The sequence below is a fragment of the Chionomys nivalis genome, chromosome 3 (genome assembly GCF_950005125.1).
Source record: "Chionomys nivalis chromosome 3, mChiNiv1.1, whole genome shotgun sequence".
Lineage (NCBI taxonomy): Eukaryota > Metazoa > Chordata > Mammalia > Rodentia > Cricetidae > Chionomys > Chionomys nivalis.
In genome coordinates, this window is record NC_080088.1 from 87318712 (window position 1) to 87346668 (window position 27957).

The following is a 27957-nucleotide window of genomic DNA, read 5'->3' on the forward strand; positions in this document are numbered from 1 at the left end:
CACACCTCCAAGTTCAGGCAATGTGCAAGTGGCTCATCTACTGGCTGCAGCCCCGACACCTCCTCCTTTCCCAGAGCATTAAACCCTGTAGACTAGCCTCACTGGATCTCAGCTGGCCACAGCAAGACTCTCAGTTGGGAGGGAATCTTGGAGCCAGAACTACTGAAGGAGAGCTGAGATGGAGCTCATCCCCAACCTTTCCACAGAAACCTTGGTGCTGTTGGCTACCAGCCTGGTGCTTGTCTACATGTGAGTAGCTGTCCAGGCTCCTCCCCTACCTGTAACTGGATTTGGTGTAATATCCAGGGTACCATTTCATTTTCCTGTTGAAACAGCCAAAGAGATCATGGAGGGGAAGTGGCAAATCAGCACTTAGGTAGTTCCTATCATCGTTGACCATCCTATGAGCTCCCACTCAGAACTCTATCTAATCTTATTGCTCGGAGGGTTTTGTCTATTCTCTCTGTGCTCTTAGCTGTATTTGATACTCGAGTTTCTGTCTTGACTTCCCAGATACAATAGACTGCAATGCAGAACTGTCAGGAAAATAAGCCCTTTCTCCCTATGTTGCTTCTTATTAACATACATTAGCAGTCATGGCTTTTCCAAGGATTTGAGACTCCAACAGCCTGTTTGTTTAGGTGTTTTTTCCCTCATTTTCTTTTCCTTCTCTCTTTTGTCAGCTTACGTGATGTGTATATGACGGGTGCTCTATGGATGTGGGTGTTTCTTTTTCTCATCTGTCACACCTTCCAACCTGGTTTACACAAAGTCACACAGTGCCTCTGTTCTAATTTTCTTTCTACTGTTGTGATAAATACCATCCATGTCCAAAAGCAAATTGAAAAGGAAAGGGTTTGTTTCACATAACAGCTTACAGTTCATCAAGAAGGGAAGCCAAGGAAGGAACCTGAAGGCAGGAACTGAAGCATAAGCCATGGAGGAACACTGCATATGGGTGTGTTCCCCATGGTTCACTCAGCCAGCTTTTTTACAACCCAGGAACCAAGGACACCATAGTGAACTCAAGCCTTCTACATCAATCATTAATCAAGAAAATGCCCCACGACTTGCCCACAGGTCAATCTGACAGAGGCAATCTCTCATTTAAGGTTGCCTCTTCCCAGATGACTCTAGCTTGAGTCAAGTTAATATAAAAGAAACAAACAAACAAGTAAACAAACAAAAAACCTAATTTGCACAATACCCAAGCTCTTGTAGAAAGGCCAACATCTGTTCTTCTCTTCTCTGGTCCTTATTTGGAACACAATTCCTTCCTATAACCCGTGTTTCAACCCTGCAATATGGAAACCACTTAACACTAAAAGCTTTTGTTGTTGTTTTCTTTGATTTATTGTTTATTTGTTAATAGTGAAAGGCATCCAGCACAATCTTGAGAGAAGAATCCCAGTTGCTAATCAGGTCTTGATGAGGTGCTCTGTAGGCAGATTTTTCTGTCCCACCTGCCAGCTCCCAAATAACAACACAGAGACTTATTATTAATTCAGAAAGCTCAGTTGATAGCTAGCTCTTACAATTTAAATTAACCCATTTTTATCAATCTACATTGTTTCCCTCAAGGCTTTATTACCTTTACTCTACACTCCCCCTGCTGCTTGCTCTCTGTCTGGTTGCCAACTCTCTTCATCTCTACCCTTTTTCTTTCCAGTGTTCTCTCTGCCCTAAAAATCCTTCCTAGCTTTTGGCCATTCAGCTTTTGGGATTGTAGTTGTTTATGTTTTTACTGTTATTTGTTGCCTAGATGATACTTCAGGGGTTTGATTCTTGCAACTCTTTAGTCAATGACTGACACATGTCCACCTGTGTAAAGTCACAATGGCAATCCCAACAACTTGGATTTCTCTGTTACTTTACAGATATGGGACCTATTCTCATGGGCTTTTTAAGAAACTTGGAATTCCTGGACCAAAACCTCTGCCTTTATTTGGCAACATTCTTTCCTATCGTGAAGTGAGTAGTGTTTAAATTTTTCCATTCATTTCTTTTCCGCTTTTGGTATTTCATGGCAGGGTTTCTCTGTGCAGCAGCCCCGACTGTCTGACTGTCTTGGAATGCACTCTATAGACCAGGCTGGTCTCAAACTCACAGAGATCCACCTGCCACTGCCCCTCAAGTGCTGGAATTAAAGGTGGTATGCACCACTGCAGCTACTACCTGGCTTCTTTATCATTTCTTAGAGTTGCAATTCCTTCTAAAATTAGATTTATCTATTTTCTTTTTGGATTATGAGTATTTGTGTGCACTTACATCTGTGCACCACATGTGAGCCTAGTGCCTGCAGAGGTCCAAAGAAGGTATCAGGTCTCCTAGAACTGGAGTTACAGATGGTTATAAACCACCATGTGGGTGTTGGGAACTAAACTTGGTTCCTCTGCTAGAGCAGCCAGTTCTTTCAACTGCAGAGCTATTTCTGGGGCCTTTTTGGAGACAGGGTCTTACTATGTAGCCAACTTGGTTTGGAACTGTATGTCGATCAGACTGACTTTGAACTCTTAAAGATCCTCCTGCCTCTGCCTCCCAAGTGCTGGGAGTAAAAGCATGTACCAACACACTCAGCCCAACTACAACTTCTTATGCATCCATTTATGGATCACTTCCATAGATGGAAATGCCAGTCCTTGGGAGGAAGTTCTGGGGTGTCAGACCACTGGAAACTCTGTGTCCAACCAGGAGAGTGCTCAGGCTTCCTTTTTAGGGTTTGCTGACATTGCTTAAAACTTCCAACTTGCTTTGGTTAGAAAATTGTGACCACAGTTAGAGCCTGGTGTTCAGGACTTCACACACAGGTTGTAAGGAGCAGCAGGAGTCTAGGGTTTTCCTCAGTGGAGCCTCCAGGAAGGCACACGTTCCTAAGCCAGCACTCATGGGAAACCATGCCTGGTCACAGTAGCGCTGCGCCAGCCTGTGTGCACTAGACTAGACTTCACATCCGACTCTGGAGCAGCATTTGTTTTCTTCCTGCTGGACAGCTCTGCAGCATCCGTGGATCAGGTTGTCTGTGTATTGACTACAGGGAACTCCCCCTTACCAGAAACCTCTCAGGGACTGCTAAGTCCCCTGCAGTTACTTCAATGGCTCCATGCAGGCTTTAGTACCCAGGCCATCTTTGGGGATTTGACAGAATAATAGTGTTCTGTATTGCTGCTTTTTCTTCAAGGCAGCATCCTGAAGGTCAGTCTGAGCAGGATGTGGTTGCAACTGAGACAAAATGGTGCTTGTTTTCCACCCTCAGATACCACAGCAAATTTTGCTTTTCTATGTAAAGGTGAACTTACTTCATGGAATCACCATATGAAAGATGATTTAGCAACAATTACCAAAAATTTGGTACCATCTACTATGAGTGACTGATTCTTGTGAATAGCCTGGTCTAACCCTGGCCTGAGGCTGAAGCCTGGCCAGAAAGTAATGAGATCAACTTCCAAGCGCATGTGGGCTGCTCTCTGCTAAGATTCTATGCCCCCAAAGACTCCAGTTGTCTGTCAGATTCTACATTTTATAGCTAGAAACTTACTACAGGCCTGAATGCTAAATGAGGCCTCCCTCACTTCATGGATTCCCATCGCTTCATTCTTCACATAAGATTGCATGTGTATATCCTGTGGGAAGGAATACTCCTGAGAGAAAAAGTGAGAGGTAAAGCCAGGCCTTCAAGCATGCACCTGTGACTCCAGCCTTTCCAGGTGAACTCTCTAATAGACATTCCCCCAAAAGCTAGACCACACTTGCTATAGTGAAACTTCTTTTATTTCCTTATGAGGTCTCACGTAACCACGGCTTGGCCTGAAACTCACTATGTAAGGTAGGATGACTTGAATTTCTGATCCTCTTGTCTCCACCCCCCAAGTGCCGGGATTAAGTGCAGGGGTAGCCACGACAAGTCTCCAAAGATGCAAACCAGGGCTTTGGGAGAGCTTGGCAGGTGCTGTGCCCATCGCACTACATCATAGCTGTACCTCAGTGATAGGAAGCCTTCATTTCTCATCTGTAGTACTGAAAAATGAGACCCAGTGAGTTTCCTTTACTCTGCCCTCCTGTAGAAAGGGCATCTCCATTTGTCTGTGATTTCCATAGTCTCCACTCATTCACTCACATTGACACCTTCTGTATTGTTTCTTTTTCACCTCTTTCTAGAGGTGTTTCCCCATTTCTGTATTTATTTATCTATCTGCTTATTTATTTATTTTATAGCTGTAGGTATCAAATATCACTGCACAGCCCATGCCAACTATCAAATTTGTGATACTCCTGCCTCCACCTCTGGAATACTAGGATTTGCAGGCATGTGTCACGCTCTTGCTTTATTTTTAGATGTGTATGAGTGTTTCCTGATGTCTGCCTGTATACCATCTGTGCACTACCTGAGGAGGCCAGAAGAGGATCTCAGATCCCTAGAACTGGAATTACAGATGGCTGGGAATTTAACTTAGGTCCTCTGAAAGAGTAACTAATGTTCTTTTTTTGTTTAGTTTTGTTTTTGTTTATTGCATCTTTTTTTCTTTTCTTGTTTTTATTAGATTTAAAAAAAAATACCAATCCAAATTCCCACTTCCTCCCCTCCTCCCATTCCCTCTACCCACCCTCCTACCCCACCCCCTCCAATTCTAAGAGAGGACAAGGCACCCTGCCCTGTGGACGATCCAAGGCCCTCCCCACTACATCCAGGCTGAGCAAGGTATACATCGAAAGAGAATAGGATCCCAAAAAAGCCAGTACATGCAGCAAAGACAAATCCCAGTACCACTGCCAGTGGCCCCTCAGTCATACAACTGTCAACCACATTCAGAGGGACTAGCTTGGTCCTATGCTTATTTTTTCCTAGTCCCGCTGGAGTTGGTGAGCTCCCATTAGCTCAGGCAAACTGCTTTAGTGAATGACCCCATCATGGTCTTGACCTCTTTGCTCATATTCTCATTCTTTCCACTCTTCAGCTGTAGCTTAGTCCAGTGCTCCGATGTAGGACTCTGCCTCTGTTTCCATCTGTTGCTAGATGAAGTTTCTATCGTGGTATTTAAGATAATCATCAATCTGAATACAGGGCAATGTCAGTTTGGGCACACTCTTCCCTATTGCCTAGGGTCTTAGCTGGGGCCATACCTGTGGACTCCTGGGAACCTCTCCAGAGCCAGGCTTCCTGCCAATCCCACAATGGCTCCCCCAATCAAGATCTCTCTCTCCCTGCTGTCATATCTGTCCCCCCTCCATCTTGACCATCCCATCCCCCCAAGCTCTCCTCAACCTTCCATCCCTCTAACCCCCTCCCATGCTCCCAATCCTGTCAGGTTACCCTGTCTGTCTCCAACCCCCAGGTGGGTCCATATATGTTTTTCTTTTATAACTTAGCTTCTGTAGGATCATGAACTATAGGCTCCATGTCCCATTTTTATTACTATAGTGTTCTAAACCCCCGAGAAAGTGCAAGAACAGCTTAAACTCGTTATTCCAGACAACTCCTCTAGTCTACCCATCCCTTCAGATATCTCTAATGATAACTTGCATCTGATTGCCAATGAGACCAGCAGCCCGATTGCATGAGACTTGAGTCATTTGTGCCCTAGTTAGGAAGGGTTAGTAGGTAACAGAAAAATAACGAATTTCATTTTACTTCTCTTCCCAGGGTACATGGAAATTTGATGAATATTGCTATAAGAAGTATGGGAAAACATGGGGGTGAGTCTTCTGAAATTGGCCTTTCAGAATACTTGTTAGGATAACACAACTCCCATGGGAGGACACTGTCAGGACACAGTTCTTGGGGTAAAACCTTTGAAGGTTTGTTCTGATAAAGATGATACATATCACAGGCATCAAGTTGAACAGTGTGAATTCAGTTGAGAGTGTTGTCTGCCATGACACCCTCTGGGATTTTGTGACTCTTGGGAACAGCTCATTGCCTCTTCCTTCTCATACATCAAGTCTATTTTTAAAAATAGAAAGTCCTATGTATGCAGTCATGGTAGTGTCAGTTCAAATGCGGAATTGCATTGTTGGATCTAGAAAACAGTTTCATGGGGGTCATTCGCAGCCTCCAGCTCTTATAGTTCTTCCAACCCCATCTTCCAGGATGATGCCTGAGCCTTGGAGGAGGAGGATGTGCTGGCTAGTTTTGTAGCAACTTGATACAAGTAAAGTCATCTGAAAGAAGGGAACCTTAGTTAAGAAAATGCATCCACAATATTCAGTTGTAGAGCATTTTCTTAATTAGTTATTGATATATGAGGACCCAGTCCATTATAGGTGGTGCCACCTCTGGCTTGGTGGTCCTGGGTTCCATAAGAAGGGAGGCTGAACAAGGCATGAGGAGAAAGCCAATAAGCAGCACCCCTCCATGGTTTCTGCAACAGCTCCTACCTCCAAAACCCTGCCCTGTGTGAGTTCCTGTCCTGACTTCCTTCAGTGATGAGCGATAGCATGAAACTGTAAACCAAATAGACCCCTTCCTCCTTAACTTGTTTGGGTCATAGTGTTTCATTACGGCAATAATAACCCTGACTAAGAGAGGGTGTGACAGAGATGTCCCATTTAGGAGCAAGCACACCACAGTCTTATTTTATTCATGTTGACTAGATGCTAGTCACCATCTTCTGCTAAAGCAGCAGTTCTCAACTGTTGAGTCATGGCCATCAGAGAATAAATATTTCTGATTGTCTTAGGAACATAAGTTTATTTTTGTTGCTACTTTATAACTTAAATTTTGCTACTGAGTGGTATTTCAGTTCCTAAGATCACTGAAAATATGTATTTTCTGATGGTCACAACCCACAAGTTGAGAACCACTGTGCTAAAAGAAGCTTCTCTAATGAGGGTTGAGACCTGTGCTAATCTATAGGTGTAAAAAGACTTTTGGAAGTTGGTTTGTTATTGTCCATTTTGGGCCTGTGACTGGTCTAGCCACACAAGATCAAGTTAGACAAAATCCCAGCATGGTGGGGGGACATGGGCATGAAGTCCCACCCCTAGCTGAGAAGTTGGCAAAGCATGGCTGATAAGAAAACAAGGATGGGGCCCCTGAATGACTACCCCATGCTCCAATAGATGACCCTACGCACATCAACACACTGGCAGTATTAAGTAGATAGAGTAGGTTAGAAAAAAAGAAAAAGCACATGAAATTGGAGGGGAATAGTGATGGTAGGGATTGGAGGTGAGGAAATGGGAATGGTCTTCTGGCCATCACCAATGGCTTGTCAGCTAGGGATGGGACTTCCGGCCCACCTCCCTTCTCTATGCTGGGACTTTTTTTCTGGCCTGACTTTAAGAAGTACTTGTGCATGCTGTCACAACCACTGCATATGAGTACAGAAGACAATTTCCTTGTTGTATTCTGCCTCAAGCTCTTAGAATCTTTCTACACCTCTTCTGCTATCATCCCTGAGCCTTAGAAGAAGGATCTGCTACTATCACTATGCAAACTAGACATAGTGCTGAATGTACTCCAGATGACTTGTCTGCAGGCCCAGAGATTGGTTTGCCTCTCAGTGCTCATCAGCAGAGCTCCTTGCTTCAATAGGTCATGACTGACATAGAGGCCCACACTGGTCAATATGCAGACAAGAGACTCCAGATTGCTCAACCTTATGTGGGGCGTCTGTATCACTATTTTGATTTTGGTCCATCATTAATTTCAAGATAAGAACTTTTGCTAGATATTTCCTGTCCATTTAATTCTGTTGACATTGAAGAAGAAATGAAGGGAATGTTTAAGCCACTCTTTACTCCTTCAAAGTTAAGCCTTCAGCAGTTTTGCTGAGTGGCTGAGCTTGTGACAAAGCCCTTCCCTGTCAGAGGCTTGGAGGAAGTGCTGTGAGACACAGGTTAGTGGGAGGAGCCTCTGCCTCTTCATCTCCTCTCAACCATCCCCAGAAACCATAGGCTACAGGATCTTCTGAGGTGATGCAGTCTTTAGAGACCGTGTGATTCAATGCTAAGCACAGGCTGTGCTGCCCTCTGGTGGCCCCAAACAGCTGTTCCTGCAACATTATTAGGAACCATGATTAGTTTCCTCTGATACACTCTGTTTTGACTTCAGAAGCATTTATTCGTTTTTTCTGAATTGTTTTTATCTCTTGGGGTGTCAAACCCAGAGCCACACACTTGACAGACAAGGGTTCTACCACTGAGCCGCATGCCCAACAGAGATACTGAACTATTTAAACACGAAAGAATGGTATTGGCAATAACCATGTATATTTGCCTAGCCTAAACTGATGTACCAGTGTTTATTCTTAATAAGAACGTCTTTGAAAAGCTGTTTTCATCCTAAGTGTCTCTTCCCTGCTTTAGCCACACTACCCTTCATTTCACAAGACTCCAGTGGCTTCTATAGTCAGAATTTAAAGTAGGAGTTCAGGTTACTGTGCTTTATAGAGCTTGGGGTATGGCCTGTGCAGCCTCGGGGGTGGAGTCTGGCATCCCAGGTGTAAATCCAGGTGCAGAATCTGACTTCTGAGGTTCAATCCACCTCTTTTCCCACCTCAGGTTATATGATGGTCAACAGCCTGTGCTAGCTATCACGGATCCAGAGATCATCAAAACAGTGCTGGTGAAAGAATGCTACTCAGTCTTTACAAACCGTCGGGTAGGTGTCCTTTTTGAAAAAATATAAATCTTTACTATTGTCTTCATTTTAATAATGTTTTATTGCTGTGAATAGACATCATGACCATGACAACTCTTAGTAAATAAAACATTTAATTGGGGCTGGCTTACAGTTTCAGAGGTTTAGTCCATTGTCATCATGATGGGAAGTACAGCAGCATGCATGCAGACACAGTACTGGAGAGGTAGCTGAAAGTTCTACATCCAGATTGACAGACAGTAAGAAGAAGGAAACACTGGGCCTAGTTTGGGCTTCTGAAACCACAGATCTCACCCTTTGTGACACACCTCTTCCAACAAAGCCACACCTCCTAATCCCTGTCAAGCAGCACCATTCCTTAATGACCAAGCATTCAAAGCTATGAGCCTATGAGGACCATTGCTGTTCAAACCACCACAATTATCCACTTTTGTAGAATAATGGCTTAAGATGTGTTACATTTGTTTATGCTGTGGACCATTTGTTTAATGATGCAAAGATTTTTTTCCCTAGCAAGTATGTTATAGTGGTCATGGATCACCTGTCTTTTCCTTGTGAAGTCTCATCCATTTTTCTTTTCATGGTTGTGCTTTTGGGGTCAAGTCTGATTATATTTTGTTCAGCGGTCTTCTTTTAATAAGGTTTCATATGTCCCTGCCTCAACTTTCAACCTCTCAAGTGCTGCTGTTGTGGGCTTGTGCCACTCTAGTTGGCGTATGCAGCTCTGAGGATCAAGCACAATATGTTATGCATACTAGGCAAGCACGCTGGCAACTGAGCTCCATCCTCAGGCATGCCTTATCTTTTTAAACAACATGTGCCTATCGTTTCATACTTTACATTACTTATCTATGATGTGTTTGGAATTTGGAATATAAAGTATGGAACTCAGGTAAAGTTTCATGCTGCACCATCCATGTCCAGTCCTTTACCTGTTTTCTGAGGCAAACTGTTCCCTCCATAGAATTCTTTCTAAAGAATTATCAAAGCTTATTCAGGGACTGAAGAAATCACTTAGTGGTTAAGACTACAATTCAATTCCCAGAACCCACATGATAGCTCCCAACCATATGTAACTCAAGTTCCAGAGATCTAATGCTGTCTCCTGGTATCTGAAGTCACTGCACACATGTGGTGTAAAAACACACATACAGATAAGCACACACAAAAAATATAAAATATAAATAATTTTAAATAAAAATATAAAAATAAATAAATCTACACATATTTAACTATATTTGTATAGGACCTTTTCTCATGCTTTATTTTCATCCCTTGAGCACAATGTCTTTTTATACTCTAGGGCCACACCTTCTTGAGAATTGAATACTTACATCATGTGGACTCATTCTACCAAATATTTCTAGAGTTTTTAGAAATATTATTGGCCCTTTATCTTTCTAGCCAATCAGACCAAGCTTGTCTATATTGATAATGATCTCAGTTTGTTAAAAATTTGAAGTTGCCATGGGACAGTAAACATTTTCTGTGTTCAATCTTCTAATACATGACTATTGCTTGCTATACACTTTTAGATTTATTTTGATTGCTACATGGAAATTTTCTTTGAACTGAAAGACTTGTACATATTTTGTTATACTAATATTTTAAGTATAAATGACTTATAATATGTCTGGGCATGGTTGACAATCATGTATTATTCTTGAATTTTTTTTCAGTATAATTGCAGTTAAGTACAAACACAATTGATTTTAAATTGCTGTTGTATCATAGAATAATTGCCAAACTCATTATTATTCCTAAGATTTTTTTCTGTGAGTTATATGATATGTTGTACACAGACAATTATGTTACCTGAACATAAGAATAACTTTGTTATTACTTTGGAATCCATATCCTTTCTAGCATTGTTGCATTAGTTGGTACTTCTAGGGTGGTACTGAATGACAGAGGAAATGGTAGACTATTTTGTTTTTTTGAGGCATGGTTTCTCTGTATAGTTCTGGCTGTACTAGAACTCACTATGTAGACCAGGCTGACACAGCAGACTTTATAAAGTTGCTACAGATCAATGGATGAAACATTCAGAATTTCACCATTAAGTGTGAAGTTAATTGAAGAATTTTGTATCATCCTATATCATGAAGAGGAAGAAGTCTGTGTGCATGTGCTATCCTAGACTTTTGTCATGAAAGAACATTGGGAGTGTCCCTATTAGCACAAATTACAGTTCTGGGAGCCAGGTGTGGCAATGCATGCCTTTAATTTCAGTGCTTGAGACGCAAAGGCAGGAGGATCTCTGTAAGTTCAAGGCCAACCTGGTCTACATAATGAGTTACAGGACAGACAGAGCTACATAGTGAGACTCTGGCGTAAAACAAAACAACGGCAAAAAAACTGTGTGTGTGTTCCATTGATCCAATATTCATAGATATACATGGTTGAAGAACATTTCTAACAGAGGATAGAAGTATTTTTCCTCATGCTCTTATATAGGAAATTAAGATAAAACAATTTCTATCCCATGGCATTATTTCTTGAAATATCAAATAAATATTTTATAGCATCTATAACTTTTTTAAGAACTCAGCTTCAAAGCGTCCAATTGTTTGTACTGTTGACAGATGTCGAAGAGAAACTGACCTGAGCTAAAACATTGCCAAGGTCAGTTGCTGTCTGTCACTAATCCATTTTTGTCTGCATAGCTTTGAAGGATGCTGTAGGTCTGTCCTATCTGTTCTTGTGTATTCTGTGAGGGTGACTTTCATTTAAAGTGAGACAGTCACAGAAAGATGTGAAGCAATGCCTGGTGTATGGTGTTACCTCCACAAATAGGAATTACAGACAAATTAAATAAGATTGTTGAACATTTAGTAATGTCCAGACATTTAACAGTCAGAAATATTTGTTAAGCAAATTATGCTTGGTTAACCAACTTTATAGAATTGTGAAGATTACCATAACTTTAATACGATAAATATGCTTTCTGTTTGAACTCTAGTCTTTTGGGCCAGTGGGACTTATGAAAAAGGCCATCAGTATATCCGAGGATGAAGAATGGAAGAGACTTCGAACACTGCTGTCTCCAACATTCACCAGTGGAAAACTCAAGCAGGTGATGATGGAGAGGGAATTTACTGAAATTTAGGGACAGGTAGAAAACTAGCCCGTAGTCCTTTTCCAAGGGTCGGTCCTCTGCATTACAGTTCCTATAAGATGGTCTTTCATTTTCATACCCAGAGAATCCATTATAAAATCCACTGTAACGTCTGACTCATTGCTTTGTTACTGGGAACAAGTTGTCTTTCTAGTATCTGACTTTCCACATTTAGCTACAAATGTTGTGTTTTATGCTTAGATGTTTCCCATCATTGGAGAGTATGGACATACGTTGGTGAAAAACTTGAGAAGAGAAGAAGAGAAAGGGAAGCCCGTCACCATGAAAGAGTAAGTGGTGATGTGGTTGATAGCACTGAAAGAACTTAGCATCCCCTCAACTATAGGAAAATGACATCTGCAACCAACCACAGGCATGTGTGTTATAGAAACCTTGACTTCACTGCCAATGCAGCAGGAGATTCTGACTGTGTGGCTCCCTGCCTGGGTAGCTCAGAAGGAAGAGCTGCCTCAGATGTAGATGTTGATTTCCATCTCTCTCTCTCTACTCAGCATCCTTGGAGCTTATAGCATGGATGTGATCACTGGCACATCATTTGGAGTGAACGTTGATTCCCTCAACAACCCACAAGATCCATTTGTACAGAAAGCCAAGAAGCTCTTAAAGTTTTCAGTTTTTGATCCATTTCTTCTCTCCATATGTATGTACACTATTTCTTTTCTCTTTTTTTGTCCTGGATCTCCTTCTGTAGACCAGGCTGGCCTTGAACTCACCCATAATTTGCCTGCCTCTGTCTCCCCGAGTGCTGGGATTAAAGGTGTGTACCACCACCACCCGGCTTCTTTCTTTTTATTCCTCTCTCCCACACACCAATCAAAATAACACCATAATTGAGATATAGTTCACATGTAAAAAGTTCAACTATTTAAAATGTATAATTCAATTTTTGTTCACCAAAGGGACAAGAAACCATCACCCTTGTCAACCAGGAAGTGTGTTGTCCAAGCAAAATTACACCTTTTCATTCTCATCTTCCATTCCTCTGCACCATAAGAAAAGTTCCATTAGCTGTCTGTTCCTGTAAAATTGCCTATTCTGAGCATAACATTAAAACACAATACAAATATTTTTTTAGAGTATATGGAATTTGGCAACTAGTTTCTATCATTTAACATCCTATATTCAGCAGATCATTTGTTGCCACTCCTATGTTCAATCATATTCTTTTTTTTTTTTTTTTACACATAAAGCTGTTTAATTAGGTCGTCAGCAATTTAGAAAACCAGTTTGTGAGGATACATCCCGTTCGTCAGAGAAAACTGAGAGCGCAGGTAGCCCTGCAGCTGAGGAACAGCTTTGATCTTTGGCAGAATCTGCGAGTCCACCGCTTTCTGATCAGCCTTGCGCAGCTCTGTAATCTCGTATTTCTCCTTCTCTGTGTCAAAGATCTCGCCCTCCTGATGCCTGGGCTTACGCAGCTGCTTTTTCTTGAAGTAAGCATCAGTCAGGTGTTTGGGGATTTTAACTGTGCTGATATCAACTTTTGTAGAGGTGGCGATGACAAATTTCTGATGCGTTCTTCTCAAAGGAACTCTGTTGAGGGCAAGAGGTCCTGTCACAAGCAGTAAACCACTGCCCAGCTGCTTCAGGAAAACCACTCTCTTGCCCCTGTGGCGCCCAGTAAGGATGATGAGGACAGTCCCAGGAGTGATGCTGGCACGCAGGCGTCTCACGTGCTGACTGAAGGGCTTTTTGCCATGGCTCAGCAGCTTCCGAGGCACATCTTCGGTAGGATAATACCTGGGCATTTTTCGAAGCTTAACCACCCGGGTACCACCATTCTTGTCACCACCAACTGGTTTTGTGACAGTGGCAAGGACCTTTTCCTTTTTCTTCTTCTTTTCAACCTTGGTTTTTGCAGCTGTGTATTTCCTTTTGTACATGGCCTTTCTGGAATACATAGCAGATCGGGAGTACCTGCCAATCCCTCTAACAAGGACTGGATTGCGGCTGCAATGGGGCTTCCCCTTCTTGAGCTTTTTAGCCTTAGGGTTACCATTTTTGGCTGCACCAGCGGCAGGGGCATCACCGCCACCCTTCTTGGCTGCAGGTTTCTTCTCTTTTGTATCAGGTTTCTCGGCTTTTTCACCCGCCATCTTGCAAGATGGGAAAGAGATGTTCAATCATATTCTGAACCATCTGATGACTGAACATTTTTTCATGGTTTTTGAGTAGGAAATTGGTGTGGGATTAATGAATTATAGAGGAATTTTTTTTTCCTGATTTGGTGGGGAACTGAAATTTTTTCAGGACTTTTTGTTTGTTTTGCTGCCAGTAGTTCAGAAGGGTTCCATTTTCTCCAAATTTCACCCACGTTGGGTGCCAAATGGAATTTACAAATTAATCCCACATTAGCTCAGAACTGCGTATACTAAAGGGTTATTTATTTAGGGGTAGACTCACAGATCATAGTCCTCTGCACAAACAGGGAACAGGAGCTGAATCCAGAAGTCGGGAGAGAGAGTGAATGCTTGCCTCACATAGGCATTTATAGTCTAAAAAGGCCACACCTAAGTGGGCTGGTGTCTTAAAGGCTAGTGGCTGAAGGAGTTCTTACAGCACCATTCCATCTGAAACTTCACTTTTTTCTTCATGATTTTTTATTATTGCCATCTTAGAGTACATTTAGGAGTCCAACTTTATGGGAGATTATTTACAGTTCTTATTTTATAAAAATTTTATACATGAGTATATATTTTCTTTATTTCTAGTACCCCTAACTCCACTCATGTCTCCAACTCCTTAAATCCACGACTCTTCCCTTATTACTATAATGGTTATATATAGATATATGCACATGTATATGTCCTACAGAATCCATTTAGTGTTGCTCTTATATACGTGCTTATGGTTAACTACTTGGGATTGGATCATCTATCTGGGACTCATCCTTGGGGAAAAATCATTCTTTCTCTCAATAGTCATTAATTTCCTGTGGCTCTTCATCTAGAAGTAAGAACTGGTGGGATTTCCCTGTCTACATTGGCATGTCAACCAGTGTTATCATTGCACAGATATTATCTAAATAACACTATTATTGAGATTTCATGGGTCCAGTTTCTAGGCTGTGTCTAGAAGATGCAATCTCATAGCAGACCTTCTCATATTCTTGGTTTTATACCCTTTCTACCCTCTCATACATGATTTACCCTGAGCCTTAAATAAAGAGATTGCCTTGTAGACATATCAGTTGATGTTGGACAATCCTTGGTCGCTTATTCTCTGCATTTATTTTTTTCTCTGTAGTTCTGTTTCCATTCCTTACTCCAATATATGAGTTACTAAGTCTCTCCATTTTCCCAAGACAATCAGTGAACTTTTTCAAAAAATTTGTAGCAACCATGAAGAAAAATCGCCTTGATTCAAACCAGAAGGTAAATTTTGATGCTGCTTTCACGGTGCTCAGGGTTTGGTCATGATGCTCAGGGTTTGGTCATGATGCTTGGGGTTTTGGTCACAATGTTCAGGGTTTGGTCATGATGCTTAAGGTTTTGGTCACAATGTTCAGGGTTTGGTCACGATGCTCAGGGTTTGGTCACGATGCTCAGGGTATGGTCATGATGCTCGGGCTTTGGTCATGTATCAGGCTGTGAGTGTGTGACTAATGTACTTTACTCTGGGTTCTCTTAAAAATAAATAAAACTATTAGGGTAAGACAATGTTTACATTTTAGGGAGAAGAAAAAGATAGAAGATGGGTGATTCTATATGAGAATGATTGAGAGAAACAGTTTCACATTTGTCAAAAAGAGTGAATTTACTATGCTCTAAGATAATTAGTAATTAAGTAAAAATATTGCCACCAGACTTTATTGAAAGAAGTTAAAAATAGAATTCATACTTAGAAAATATATCTACTACTGTTATTCTCCCCCTAAAGTTTATATCATCAAAAGGATGTTTTTAATTTTAAACCTCTTATTTTGATATATTCTTCAAAAGAAGTATGGTCATACCTGGTGGAGATTGGCCTATGTTAAATTTGAATACCTCCTGCTTTGTGTATAGGTATTTTCTTGGCGGTGAGACCAGAAGCCACTCACCCAGTAGGTAAATACTTCCTCTGGACAATCAATTTTCAGGCTGCTTACCTGGCTCTGTTCTATGTAGCCTGGAGGCCACAAAAAGGTTGTCTGGAGATTACAGAGATGGGCACCTGTTATGACACTTGGCATTGTGTACTGCCTAGAGTGTGTGACAGTCAGGAGATGCTCACCCCAAACTTGGCAGTGAGAGTAGAGATAGAATTAATAAAAAAAAAAAGTGCTGCTGGTTGAGTACTGTGGTAAGAAAACAGAGAGAGTTGGTGTTCAGGGACTTTCCTGAGCAAGCATGATGAGAGAAGGATCCAGCAGCTCTTTTGCCAGGAATCTGCTCAAAAGCCAGAGAAACATATCAGGAGAAAAAAGACCAAAAGCTGCATTTCTCACAGGAAATGTATTGTTCTCCAAGGCTGAGAGAGTCTTTAGTTTTCCTTTATTTTTTAATTGTATGGGCGCTTTGTTCATCTGTATGCCATGTGCAGTCTCTGCAGAGGCCAGAAGATGGCATGAGACCCCCTGGAACTGTAGTTTCAAGTGGTTGTGATTCACCTTGTGGGTACTAGAAGCTGAACCCAGGTCCTCTGCAAGAGCACTTAGTGCTCTTAACCACTGAGCAATTTCCTCACCCCCATAGATGCTTTTATTCATTGGTAACTCAAACCATACTTGTGACTTCAGGTAGTCATATTCTCAGAAAGGAGATGAAGTTCTGAACCCTTGTTTCAAGTCTGACCTCTCAACTAAATATTTATCACTGACTTTTCTCTTTCTGTTTCCAGACACGAGTGGATTTTCTTCAGCTAATGATGAACACTCAGAACTCAAAAGGCGAAGAGTCCCAGAAAGGTAACCCAGGATACTTCATGGTGTGTGACTCAAGAAGCCCGGAGAGAAGAGGGTATCAGAACATATACATGGGGTGGTCCAGGATGGAAGCAATTCTAACAAATTTCAGAAAGATGTGCACATTGATGATATCTATGGGGTCCAAGGTAGCTTTCTAGAAGTTCACTGAACCAGAGCCTGTAGGGCTGCCAGAAAGATACATTTTGTTTCCGGAAGTCCTCATTGGTACTGGGTCATGTGTCAGAGAAGAGTCTGATTCTCATTTCCATTCAATCCCACTAATTCTGTATCTCTGCCGGGAATTTGCAGCTAGGCCCCCATCAAAGTGCACTGTCCAGCAATGAGGGTAATCCCTGGCAGAGAGTGGTGCAATGGTGTTCAACAGCTTCATCTGCGATTTATTCTGCTCTGTGTAAATAGCATCTGGGAAACTATATACGCTGCTCTTCTTCATTCTTTTAACCCCCTGATTTCTTATCTCTGTGAATACTTTGTGATGAAAACTATTATTATTGCTATAGCTACAGAACAATGACTTTTTTACTACCATTTACTCTATGCTTACCAGCCATTACCTCATGTAAAGGAATGTCCTCTTCTTTACTTTTTTAATTCTATCAGTTATCTAAATTTTGTTCAGTTGTTTCTATCACTGTGATCTCACGAATTCCCTGGTACTTTCCTTTAACCACTAGTTACTTTGCATTGAACTCTCTTATGCAAATTCACTCAGGGCTCTTTTCTATGTCATGGTGGTCTGTGTGTGTGTCTGTGTATACCCATGCACACGGGCTCACAAAGACCAGAGGAGAATGTTGGCATTCTGTCTTATTCATTTGGGACAGGATCTCTAGATGCATGTGGATCTAGCCTGGCACCCAGAAAGCCCCAGTGACCCTCTTGGCTCCATTTCCCTTCCTTGATGGGGTTGCAAGAACACATGGTCACCTATTTATGTGAGTTCTGGTGATTTGAACTCAGAACCTTCCATTGGCACAAAAGGAGCTCTTACTCACTAAACCATCTCTCCAGACCCCTTTAATTTAAATTTATTATTATTATTAATCATTTATGTGGGGGTATGAGGAAGTACACCTGTTATGTTATGTATGTGGAGGTCACAGGGTAACTTGTAGAGTCAGGGTTTTCTGTCCACCTTACATGGATACAGGAATCAAATTCAGTTCATCTGACTTGCTCAGCAAGTACCTTTAATCACTAAGCCATCTTACCAACCCTTATTTAATTTTTGATTCCTATAAGAGAATAATATTTGTAGAGCAATTTCTGATCATAGAAGAATTGAGAGGAAAACTAAAGATCTCCAATAAACTCCAGTGAGTGCATGTAATATTCACCATACTACCCACACCCCTCCACTACAGAGGTTTGGAATTGTGTGCCTCTAATAAGCTCCTAGATGCTGCTGATCTATGGACCACATTTGAATAGCAGGAGTTTCCCTGTAGCCACATGTTCTTCTTTGAGTCTCTTCTAAAGTGTTTAAGGATTCTTATTTTTTAAAAATTCACGTCTAGTTTATATGTATAAAAGTTTGCATGTATATTTATATACATGCACCACTTGTGTGCTGGTACCTGTGAATGTCAAAAGAGGACGTTGGATTGCCTAGAACTGGAGTTATAGGCAATGTTGAACTGCCATGTGAAGAATGGGATCAAATCCAGGTCCTCTGCAAGAGCATCAAATACTCTTAACCACTGTACCATCTCTTTAGCTCCCTTGAAGGTGTTTGGAGGGAAAATTCCTGAATTTTCTTTCTGAGTCATTGACATAACAAACAAACATTTGACAGCTATATTTTAATGAAAATCACTTAAATATTTTTCTTGGGTAGCAAAGGGATTCCATATTTTACTGGTAGCTACAGTATTTGAATTCGTTATTTATATTATTCCTCTGTCAAAATAATTGACAGAAGCAATTTAAGGAAGGGTTTTTTTTTTTTTTTTTCGTGACTCAAACTTTGGAGGTATGGTCCATCATGGTGGAATAGCCATGGCAGCAGAAACTTGAGCCAGCTGGTCACACCGCATCCATAGTCAGGAAACATGAACTCCAGTATTCGGCTTCCTCTCTCCTTTTTATTAAGCCCAGGAGGCTAGCTTATGGAATGGTGACAAGGTGACTCAGCAGTCATGGATATTTGCTCCTCTTCCAGAGGATCTGAGCTTGTTTGCCAAGGCCCATGATACGCAGCTCACTTGTAACTCCAGCTCCAGGGATCTGACACCATTGTTTGGCCTGTGCACACACATACTCACACAAATAAAAATGAAAATAAACACTTAGAAACAACATAGGACTTTCCATGTCAGTTAAGCTAATAAAGATAAACCATACAGGCCTATCAGGAAGCAAGTTAATCTAGATAACATCACAACACCATGTCTGGAAGCTCATCTTCTAGGTGATTCTAGATCTTGTCAAGTTGTCAATCACTGTCAAGTACCACAATACTTTTGTTTTCATTCCGCACTATGATAATAGTATAAGTTAGAGAGAATTATTTCTCTTGAAATTGCCCAGTTGTGATGATATGAATTTGGCCTAATATTTCTTTTTTTCCTTTTTTAAAAATATCTATTATCTATCTATCTATCTATCTATCTATCTATCTATCTATCTATCTATTATTTATACAATATTCTGTCTGCATGATGCCTGCAGGCCAGAAGAGGGCACCAGACCTCATTACAGATGGTTGTGAGCCACCATGTGGTTGCTGGGAATTTGAACTCAGGACCTTTGGAAGAGCAAGTAATGCTCTTAACCACTGAACCATCTCTCCAGCCCCCTTGGCCTAATATTTCATCACCAATAATATAGATCTTAGCTCAACCTGAATAAAAATAATTTGACCTTGGGACTGGAGAGACAGCTCATCAGTTAAGAGCATTGTCTGCTCTTCTAGAGGACCTAGATTCAGTTCACAACACCTGCACAGCAGCTCAAAGTCACTTGTAATTCCAGTCGCAAGGTATCTGGTGCCCTCTCCTTGCCTCCATGGATACCAGGGACGCATGTGGTACACAGACATATGTACAGATAAAACACCCATAACCATAAAAATATATTTAAAAATAATTTGACCTTTCCCGGGTATATCAGAAAGACAGCAGAGTGGAACTCAGCACCAATGACCCTGTTCTGCTTTTCTCTGTTCTTCCCCAGACAATGAGCGCCATTTGAATTTCTTCTCATCTCAACTATGATGTTCTGCTTTGATCTTCCTTATCTGCAATGTTTTTTTTTTCCTTTTAGCTCTTTCTGATCTAGAAATGGCAGCACAAACTGTTGTTTTCATTTTTGCGGGCTATGATGCCACAAGCACATCCATTTCCTTCATCATGTATGAGCTGGCCACCCACCCTGATGTGCAGAAGAAACTTCAGGATGAGATTGACAGAGCTCTGCCTAATAAGGTGAGTGGATGGTACCCAGAGAGGGAGGGCAGGGGTAAAGGACTAACAAGCACATGCAATGAGAATTTTTATGGAGGGTCATGCAATAGTTCTATAACCCAACAAGAGACTAAGAGAAACAAAGGGAGGGACATAGCAGATGAATGCAACCTATAGAAATATGCAGTCTTTAATATAGTGCTGGCTCTGATGTATCTTTATCTATTATGACAATAATACTAAGAGACACAAAGAAAACCTGTGTGACACTTGAAAAGAAGCAATAGTCCCTCAGGTGTCTGAACAATTATTTCTGCTGATGTCCTCGGGGTGCTGTCCCTGCTATGTCTGTTAGTAGGCTGACCTTCACTGGTCTGTGCAGGCTCACCTGACACTACTCTCAATGGCTCTGTTGTCCAGTCCAATAGCATGGCATTTATATATGTGGATGTGTGGGCCAACTAGGGGATTCTTTCCTTTTCTGTGGTTTTGATAGTGTACCAGACTACTTCTTCTCTGAAGCCTTGAGTGCTAACTCGAGTCACTTTAATAGTTTGAGAGTCGGTGCTGTCTGATGACCCTTGCTTGTATTACAGCCAGTGTGCTGGACAGGTTCTCTCACCCTCTTGGAAGTCTCCAGGTCAAACCCTCACAGATAGCTAATGTTCTAGCACCAGCTGTATGGGAATACGCTCAGTGGTGCAGCTAGAGGTGAAGGAGCCAACGATGAGCTCGTGTCTCTAGCTCCTAAGTAAAAATATTATTAATGAATTATTTTGATTATTCACATTCTGTGTGTGAGTGTGTGTGTGTGTGTGTGTAAGAGAGAGAGAGAGAGAGAGAGAGAGAGAGAGAGAGAGAGAGAGAGAGAGAGAGCGCATAAGTGTCCATACCATAGCACATGTATGGAGGTCAGAGAATAACTTGCAAGAGTCATCTCTCTCTTTCCACAATTTGGTCTCTGGAGTTTCAGTTCAGGCCATCAGACTTGTAAGCAAATTCCTTTACCACCTAATCCATATCACTAGCAGCCTAAACCAAACTCTAAATATCTACAGGATAGTCTTTTGAATGTCACACTAAATGACAGCCATAATGCCCATACTGTCTTCATCTCTTTGCTCAAACTGCAAGGTTTGGTAATGTGAAGTTACCCAGGTCTTGTGTGACTATTTGAGCAGAGTAGTGCAGAATGCATCTCCTCCAGGGCCACTCTCAGGTCCTGAAGCAACAACTGATCCATTGATTCAGTTACCAAGGATGGTAATAACTGTGACCTTTGGTCCCCACTGGAAAATGCTTTAAACATTTTAAAATGTATACCCTTTTAAAAGTTAGCACACAAAGCAATGCGTTTTATTCTGGCATTTTTATATACCTGCCATTAAAATTGATACATGTCCATCCTTCTCCCACTTTGCCCTCCCTCATCCTCCCTGATGTCTCTTATCGGGCTTCTTCCTTCCCTTAAAGAGTATGCAGAGCTGCCTTCATTTCATATATCCCTCCCTCCCTCTGTCTGCATTCTTTCTGAGTCTGGTTTGTCTTGCTTAACCTTAAGATCTCGACTTGTACCTGTTTCCAGCAAATTTTATGGTGTCATTCATCTCTGTGGTTGAAAAACTTTCTGTTTTGCATAAGTACCACATTTGCTTTCCTCATTCACCTGTAGCTGGACATCAAGTTTTGTTCCTTTTCTTAGCTACTGTGAAGAGTGCAACAATAAATATCTGTTGACTAGCATCTCTGTAGTGTGCTGGTTTAGAGACTTCTAGATATATACTAAGGGCGTGTGTGTGTGCGTGTGTTCCAGATAGTATTAACTGTCACCTATATATAGCCTAGAAGCACCTAAAGAATCCATGTCCTGTGGTTGTGCCCCATTGGCTGGCCCCAGTGACTGGCTATTTTGCAACAGTAAGTTCTCTGAGTCATACTGAGTGACCATGGGACTCTCAATGTGTCATAGAAACAATTGTTATCTCACCCAGACCCAAATTGGATTTTAGGCTTGTGAGGGCTAGGAGCTTCTCTTGTAGATAGGGCCCCAGTTTCTTTCCATCAGAACACCTGCTTTAACTTTTGAAGTATCCCTGACTTACTTTCCTCCCTATGTTAGGGCAAAGGGCAGCTGAAGCCAACTTCAGCTTGGCTTCTTTTCCATGAGTTAATCCATTTTTCCCTCATACTTTTCAACTGTCCTGCCACTTCCTTTGTATGTTGCAGAAGTTCTTCTTCTCTTTCTTTCTCTAGAATATATATATATATATATATATCTCCTTCAAAATCTTATCTATAACCAACTCACACAGAAGCAGCTTCTAAGTATGTCATCTTACCCAGAATCCTTTATGGTACCTTTCACTGAACTAATCCCATATTCAAAGGGGCTACCAAGATGTGGCATTGTCAATTTTAGCCTCATTGGACCAGGAGTGAGGAGTTTGTTCCTTGCCATGACTTATTTCCTCGGTATAGACTGATGATCTATGGAGATGTCTGAGTGTAACTGACATAAGATGTTGGTTATATATGCTCACATGGGAAAGAAATCAGTGCATGATAATGAGGGGATCTGGATAGAGGAGTGCCCCAAATGGCTCCTGTGCTAAAAATTATGCTTCACATCCTAATGGGCCATAATCAGGATGAAGGTCATCATCAGAGTAGAATGATTAAGGATAAGCTTTACTAATCGAGGTTAGCCCTTTGAGATTCTAATATATTTGAGATGACATGACTCCAAACCTCATCTGCAAACATGTTTCCTCTTCCCAGGCACCTGTCACCTATGATGCCCTGATGGACATGGAGTACCTGGACATGGTAGTGAATGAAACTCTCAGATTGTACCCTATTGCTAACAGGCTAGAGAGGGTCTCAAAGAAGGATGTGGAAATCAATGGAATGCTCATTCCCAAAGGGACTATAGTTATGATGCCAATCTATCCTCTTCATCGGGATCCTGAGTACTGGCCAGAGCCTGAGGAGTTCCGCCCTGAAAGGTACGGAGACTCTGTAAGAAGAGAGAGACCCTGGACTTGGCATGAGCTTTTGAAATCTCAAAGCTACTTCCAGTGACACTATTCTTCCAACAAGGCCACACCTAATAATCCTTCTAATCCTTTCAAATAGTGCAATTCCTTAGTGACTAAGCATTCAAATGTATAGGGGCCATTATTATTCAAACCACCATAATTTCTCTTACAGAAAAGCATATATATGTAATTTTGTACCCCTTTACATCTGTGAAATGTATGTGTGAAATGTGTGTGCAGTTGGACAGCACATTCCAGGGATCTGTTCATCTCCACCTCCTATCTTGCCACTGCTAGGATTACAGACACACCCCACCATGCCCAGCTTTCTTTTTTTTTTATTTCAAAGATCTGCAGAATATGACTTTTTTTTTATTCTTTTTTAATTAAAATTTCCACCTGCTCCCCGTTTCCCATTTCCCTCCCCTCCTCCCAAATATTGCCCCCTCCCCCACTCCCCTCCCTCTATCCCCACTCTTCTTCTCCTACCCCCACACCATTCCCCCTTCCCTCTTGACACTGAAGAGCAGTCCAAATTCCCTGCCCTGCGGGAAGACGAAGGTCTTCTATCTACGTCCAGGAAGGTGAGCGTCCAAGCAGGCCAAGCTCCCACAAAGCCAGTTCATGTATTAGGATCGAAACCTAGTGCCATTGTCCTTGGCTTCTCATCAGCCTTCATTGTCCGCCATGCTCAGAGAGTCCAGTTTCAACCCATGCTCATTCAGTCCCAGACCAGCTGGCCTTGGTGTGCTCCCAATAAATCAGTTCCACTGTCACAGTGGGTGGGTGCATCCCTCGTGGTCCTGATTTCCTTGCTCATGTTCTCCCTCCTTCTGCTCCTCATTTGGACCTTAAGAGCTCAGACCGTTGCTCCAAATTAAGTCTCTGTCTCTACCTCGATCCATCGCCAGATGCAGGTTCTAAGGTGATATGTAAGATATTCATCAGTATAGGATAGGGTCATTTCAGGTTCCCTCTCCTCAGTTGCCCAAGGTACCAGCTGGGGACATCTCCCTGGACATCTGCGAACCCCTCTAGAGTCAAGTCTCTTGCCAACCCTAAGATGGCTCCCTTAGTTAGTATATATACTTCGCTGTTCCCGAATCCACCCTTCCTATATCCCAACCATGCCCAGCTTTCTGTGTAGTTTCTGGGAAACAAACCCAGACTCTCACACTTACTGGACAAGTACCTTACTACCTAAACCACCTCCCAACTCCCATACAATTATATAATACACTTCTCGTGTTCACCTATGTGAACTCCCTGTCCACACACAGCCTAATTTGTCCACACTCTCCTGTTATTTCATAGCATTTATATGTAAATACCTCTCTTTTCCCCCTACAAATTAACAAAACAGTTTTTAAAACACCGAGTATTCTTGTTCTTGTCACTTTTTCACAATAATTTCTTTTCACTTATATAATCAATTAATGAAAAGTCAAATTTCAATAAATTCAGGGCTACATGTTTAGTACATATTTTTAGCTTAGTGGAGAAGGTAGACTTGGATGTCATTCATGATGCTATAGTAGAGCCTCATCCTGTGAGCCAGAAAGATAATTGGCTTTAGCCATTCTGTGGAGGGAGTGGGGGAAAGCAAAAGCAATTCTGAGGAAGAAGTGGACAAGGAAAATACAAATGGGGGAAGCTACAAAAAAAGGAATGTAATGAGAGGAAAAGGAAGTAATGGGGTAGGGGATTAGCATTTCCGATAGTTACAGAGAGAGTTTTTGTCTCCCCATTCCTAAGTGTGAGGCAGGAGACTACTTTGCCATCAGTTTGGCCAATCCCAATATGTCCTTCGGAATAGAACACTTCACCATCTGGAATGGAATATTTTGTGTTTAAGGATGTGTTTTCTTTCAAAAAGCATTCATTTCCACTTGTCTCAACAAGATAGAGAATGCCTGTTTGGGGTGAAAGCTCACAATTCCTTTGTCAGACACCTGCAGCAAGGGTTCTGTTTCAAGTCCATAAATGTATGCTGAACCACTCTGGTTGAGGGTGTGAGGACTCCAAACAGAGATCTTTGGATCAATGTTCCATAGCCTCGTTTTCATCCCTACTGTGTCTCCAGGTTCAGCAAGGAGAACAAGGGCAGCACTGATCCTTATGTGTACATGCCCTTTGGGAATGGACCCAGGAACTGCCTTGGCATGAGGTTTGCCCTCATCAGCATGAAACTGGCTGTCATCAGCGTCCTGCAGAACTTCACCCTCCAGCCTTGTGAAGAAACTCAGGTGAGGCAGAAAACTCTCAGTAACTTTTATTTAAAAAACTTACAGTGTTACATACACAAATAAATTGCTTGTCTTGGTTACTTTTCTGTTGCTGTGATAAAACACCATGACTAAGACAATTTATATCTTAAAAGGTGCTTAAATTAGCTTATGGTTCCAGAGGATTAAGGTTTATGGTGGCAGAGTGAAGGTATGGCAGCAGATACAGCTGAGAGTTGAGAGAGAGAGAGAGAGAGAGAGAGAGAGAGAGAGAGAGAGAGAGAGGAGACTGTAAATGAATGGCACAGTCTCCTGGAACCTCAAAGCCCACCCCCAGTGACACAGCTCCTACAACAAGACCACTCTTCCTAATCCTTCCCAAGCAACTGGGGGGCCAAGTATTCAAACATACACCTGTGCGGGCCATTCTCATGCAAACCACCACACTGCTCACTGACATTTTAATAACGCATGTAACAAAGAATGTATTTGTTGTCTGATATGAGTCCTTTCATACTGAACTGAATCTGAATAAAACACAAATAAGGAATTCATTTAGAGTTAGTGCAGATTAGTGGAAGACTGAATGAAATCTCCTTGAAATGGAATTCAAATTAACTGGAGATGGAGAGATATTGTACACACAGCATATAATAAAGACCTGATCATGATGTGTGACTGGTGGGTGTCATTAGGACTTAAGAGAAGTTTCCAGGTGTCAGGGGCTCCCAATCACTGGCTGTGCTTTAGAACTGCTAAAGAGCCTTAAACATTCACAATGTCTGGTCATATCAGACATGTTGAAATGATTCACCCAGAGTGTGGCTTTTAAAGATACAGGTTAGTCTCCTTCACAACCAAAGTTGAAAGTCCCTGATGTGACACAGGATATGTGTGTCACTAAGGATGGCTTTTGAGGATTACAAAGCCCACACGAGGCCCAATGCTGCTAGTCTCTCTGCTTGTGGATCAAGACGTAGTTCTCAGCTCCTTTTCCAGAACTACAGCTGCCGTGCCTGCTGCCATGTTCCCCACCATGATGGTAATGGACCAAGCTTCTGAAACTATGCATGTCCCCAATTGAATCCTTTCTTTTATAAGAGCTCTCATGGTCATGGTGTCTCCTCATAGGAAGACAATGGTGACTAAGACTATGAACATGCTATGTAAATCACTGCCCGATAATTAAGTTCTTACACACATGCATGAAGAATGCAGTGCTTTCCTGTTCCATTGTCTTTCTTCATGGGAGCTGAGGAGGATATAAGCAGCCTACAGTTGCAATGTAGCTGTCCTGTAAATGTGTGCAGTGGGTTATTTAGATGAATAGATGGACAGAGCATTTGTCTTGGAAGCAAACAAGACTCTGGGACAGCAGATAAGCTCCAGTCACCCACAGTCTGACACCCTTCTCTGATGACAGTTTTCTTTCCTTTCCTGTAATAAGAGCAAACAGCTATGTTGTATGCTTCCTCATCCCCTCAAGACTGAAGAAACTAAGGCAAATGATTATATGAAAACATTGAATTACTCAAGGTTACCTTTCAAATTACCCTGAGAAGCTAAGAGAACCAGGGCCGATGCTTCCTGGAGTCCTTGTCCACCATCAACCAGAATGAGCAAAGCTGGTGTCCAGGCACTTTGATAATTGAGTCACTCCATAGGGACAGAATTGTGATATAGGCTCAGGATTACCTTATACTTCAATGAATGCAAAATTAACTTTATATTGCCTTCTAATTCATTTTCTTTATGTTTATGAAATAATCTAAACTTTTAACGTGGCCTTTTGACTTAAAATTTAAATCACTAAATAACACAAACCAACATAACCTTTTCCCTGGCTCTGTACACACAATAGGTGCTCAACTAATACTTGTCTGATTAAAAAGATAGATAAGTGCTTTTCCCATTCAGTCTCAGTGAATATTTAGGTATAAGAAACTCAGGATATAGGATACTGATACATAGTGTTTTTATGTATATAAAACATGTTCTTTAATGTATCTGTTCTCTTTGCTTCTATCATTGCTGGTGTGTTACCCATTGCTTCTCACTGTGATTGTTGAACTATTACAGATCCCGCCAAAGTTGAGCAGTCAACCAATTCTCCAACCAGAAAAACCCATCATCCTGAAGGTTGTGTCAAGAGATAAACCCATAACTGGAGCATGAATTTCCCTCAGGAATCATGTTATATTCTTCAGGAGGGCTGTGCCACAGAACACTAGCAAATTTAATATACCATACAATGATTGAGTGTTCAAAAATTCATTGAACATGCTCAGTGTATCATCTATTGTGTGATTCAACATAAATAATTAAGTGATTGATAGGTATGGAGATTCATTTTCTGATTCTCTTGGGACCATCTACACTGATTGCAATTGGTTACTTCCATTCTGAACTCTAAATATTGTTTATCTATAGTTCTATCAATAATTTTTAATGAAAATAGGAACTATCATGCTGACTGTTAGTAAAAGTATATCAAATTGTTTTTTTGTAAAATTTTATGTTATTGAAAATATAAATAAAAATTTCTTCAAAAATATATGATATTATATACATTAATGGGAAAACACTAAATCAACAAAACAAGATGCTAATCCTTTCCAGTAAACATGGTCACCCATTGTTTGA

General features: G+C 41.4%; 2 protein-coding genes across 2 annotated transcripts; one reads left to right on the top strand and one right to left on the bottom strand.

Annotated features, from left to right (window-relative positions):
• The first annotated feature begins 178 nt into the window (after window positions 1-178).
• On the top strand, window positions 179-27489 carry LOC130870852 (cytochrome P450 3A25). Its single transcript, XM_057763752.1, has 13 exons — window positions 179-249; window positions 1878-1971; window positions 5639-5691; window positions 8500-8599; window positions 11562-11675; window positions 11919-12007; window positions 12230-12378; window positions 14985-15112; window positions 16560-16626; window positions 19912-20072; window positions 22830-23056; window positions 25173-25335; window positions 27394-27489. Exons 1-13 carry the CDS (start codon window positions 179-181, stop codon window positions 27487-27489), a joined length of 1512 nt encoding a protein of 503 aa, XP_057619735.1.
• LOC130870855 (60S ribosomal protein L6-like) lies at window positions 12923-13836 on the bottom strand. The gene has a single exon (XM_057763762.1). It carries the CDS (start codon window positions 13832-13834, stop codon window positions 12953-12955), a length of 882 nt encoding a protein of 293 aa, XP_057619745.1. The 5' UTR covers window positions 13835-13836; the 3' UTR covers window positions 12923-12952.
• Window positions 27490-27957: the final 468 nt, after the last annotated feature.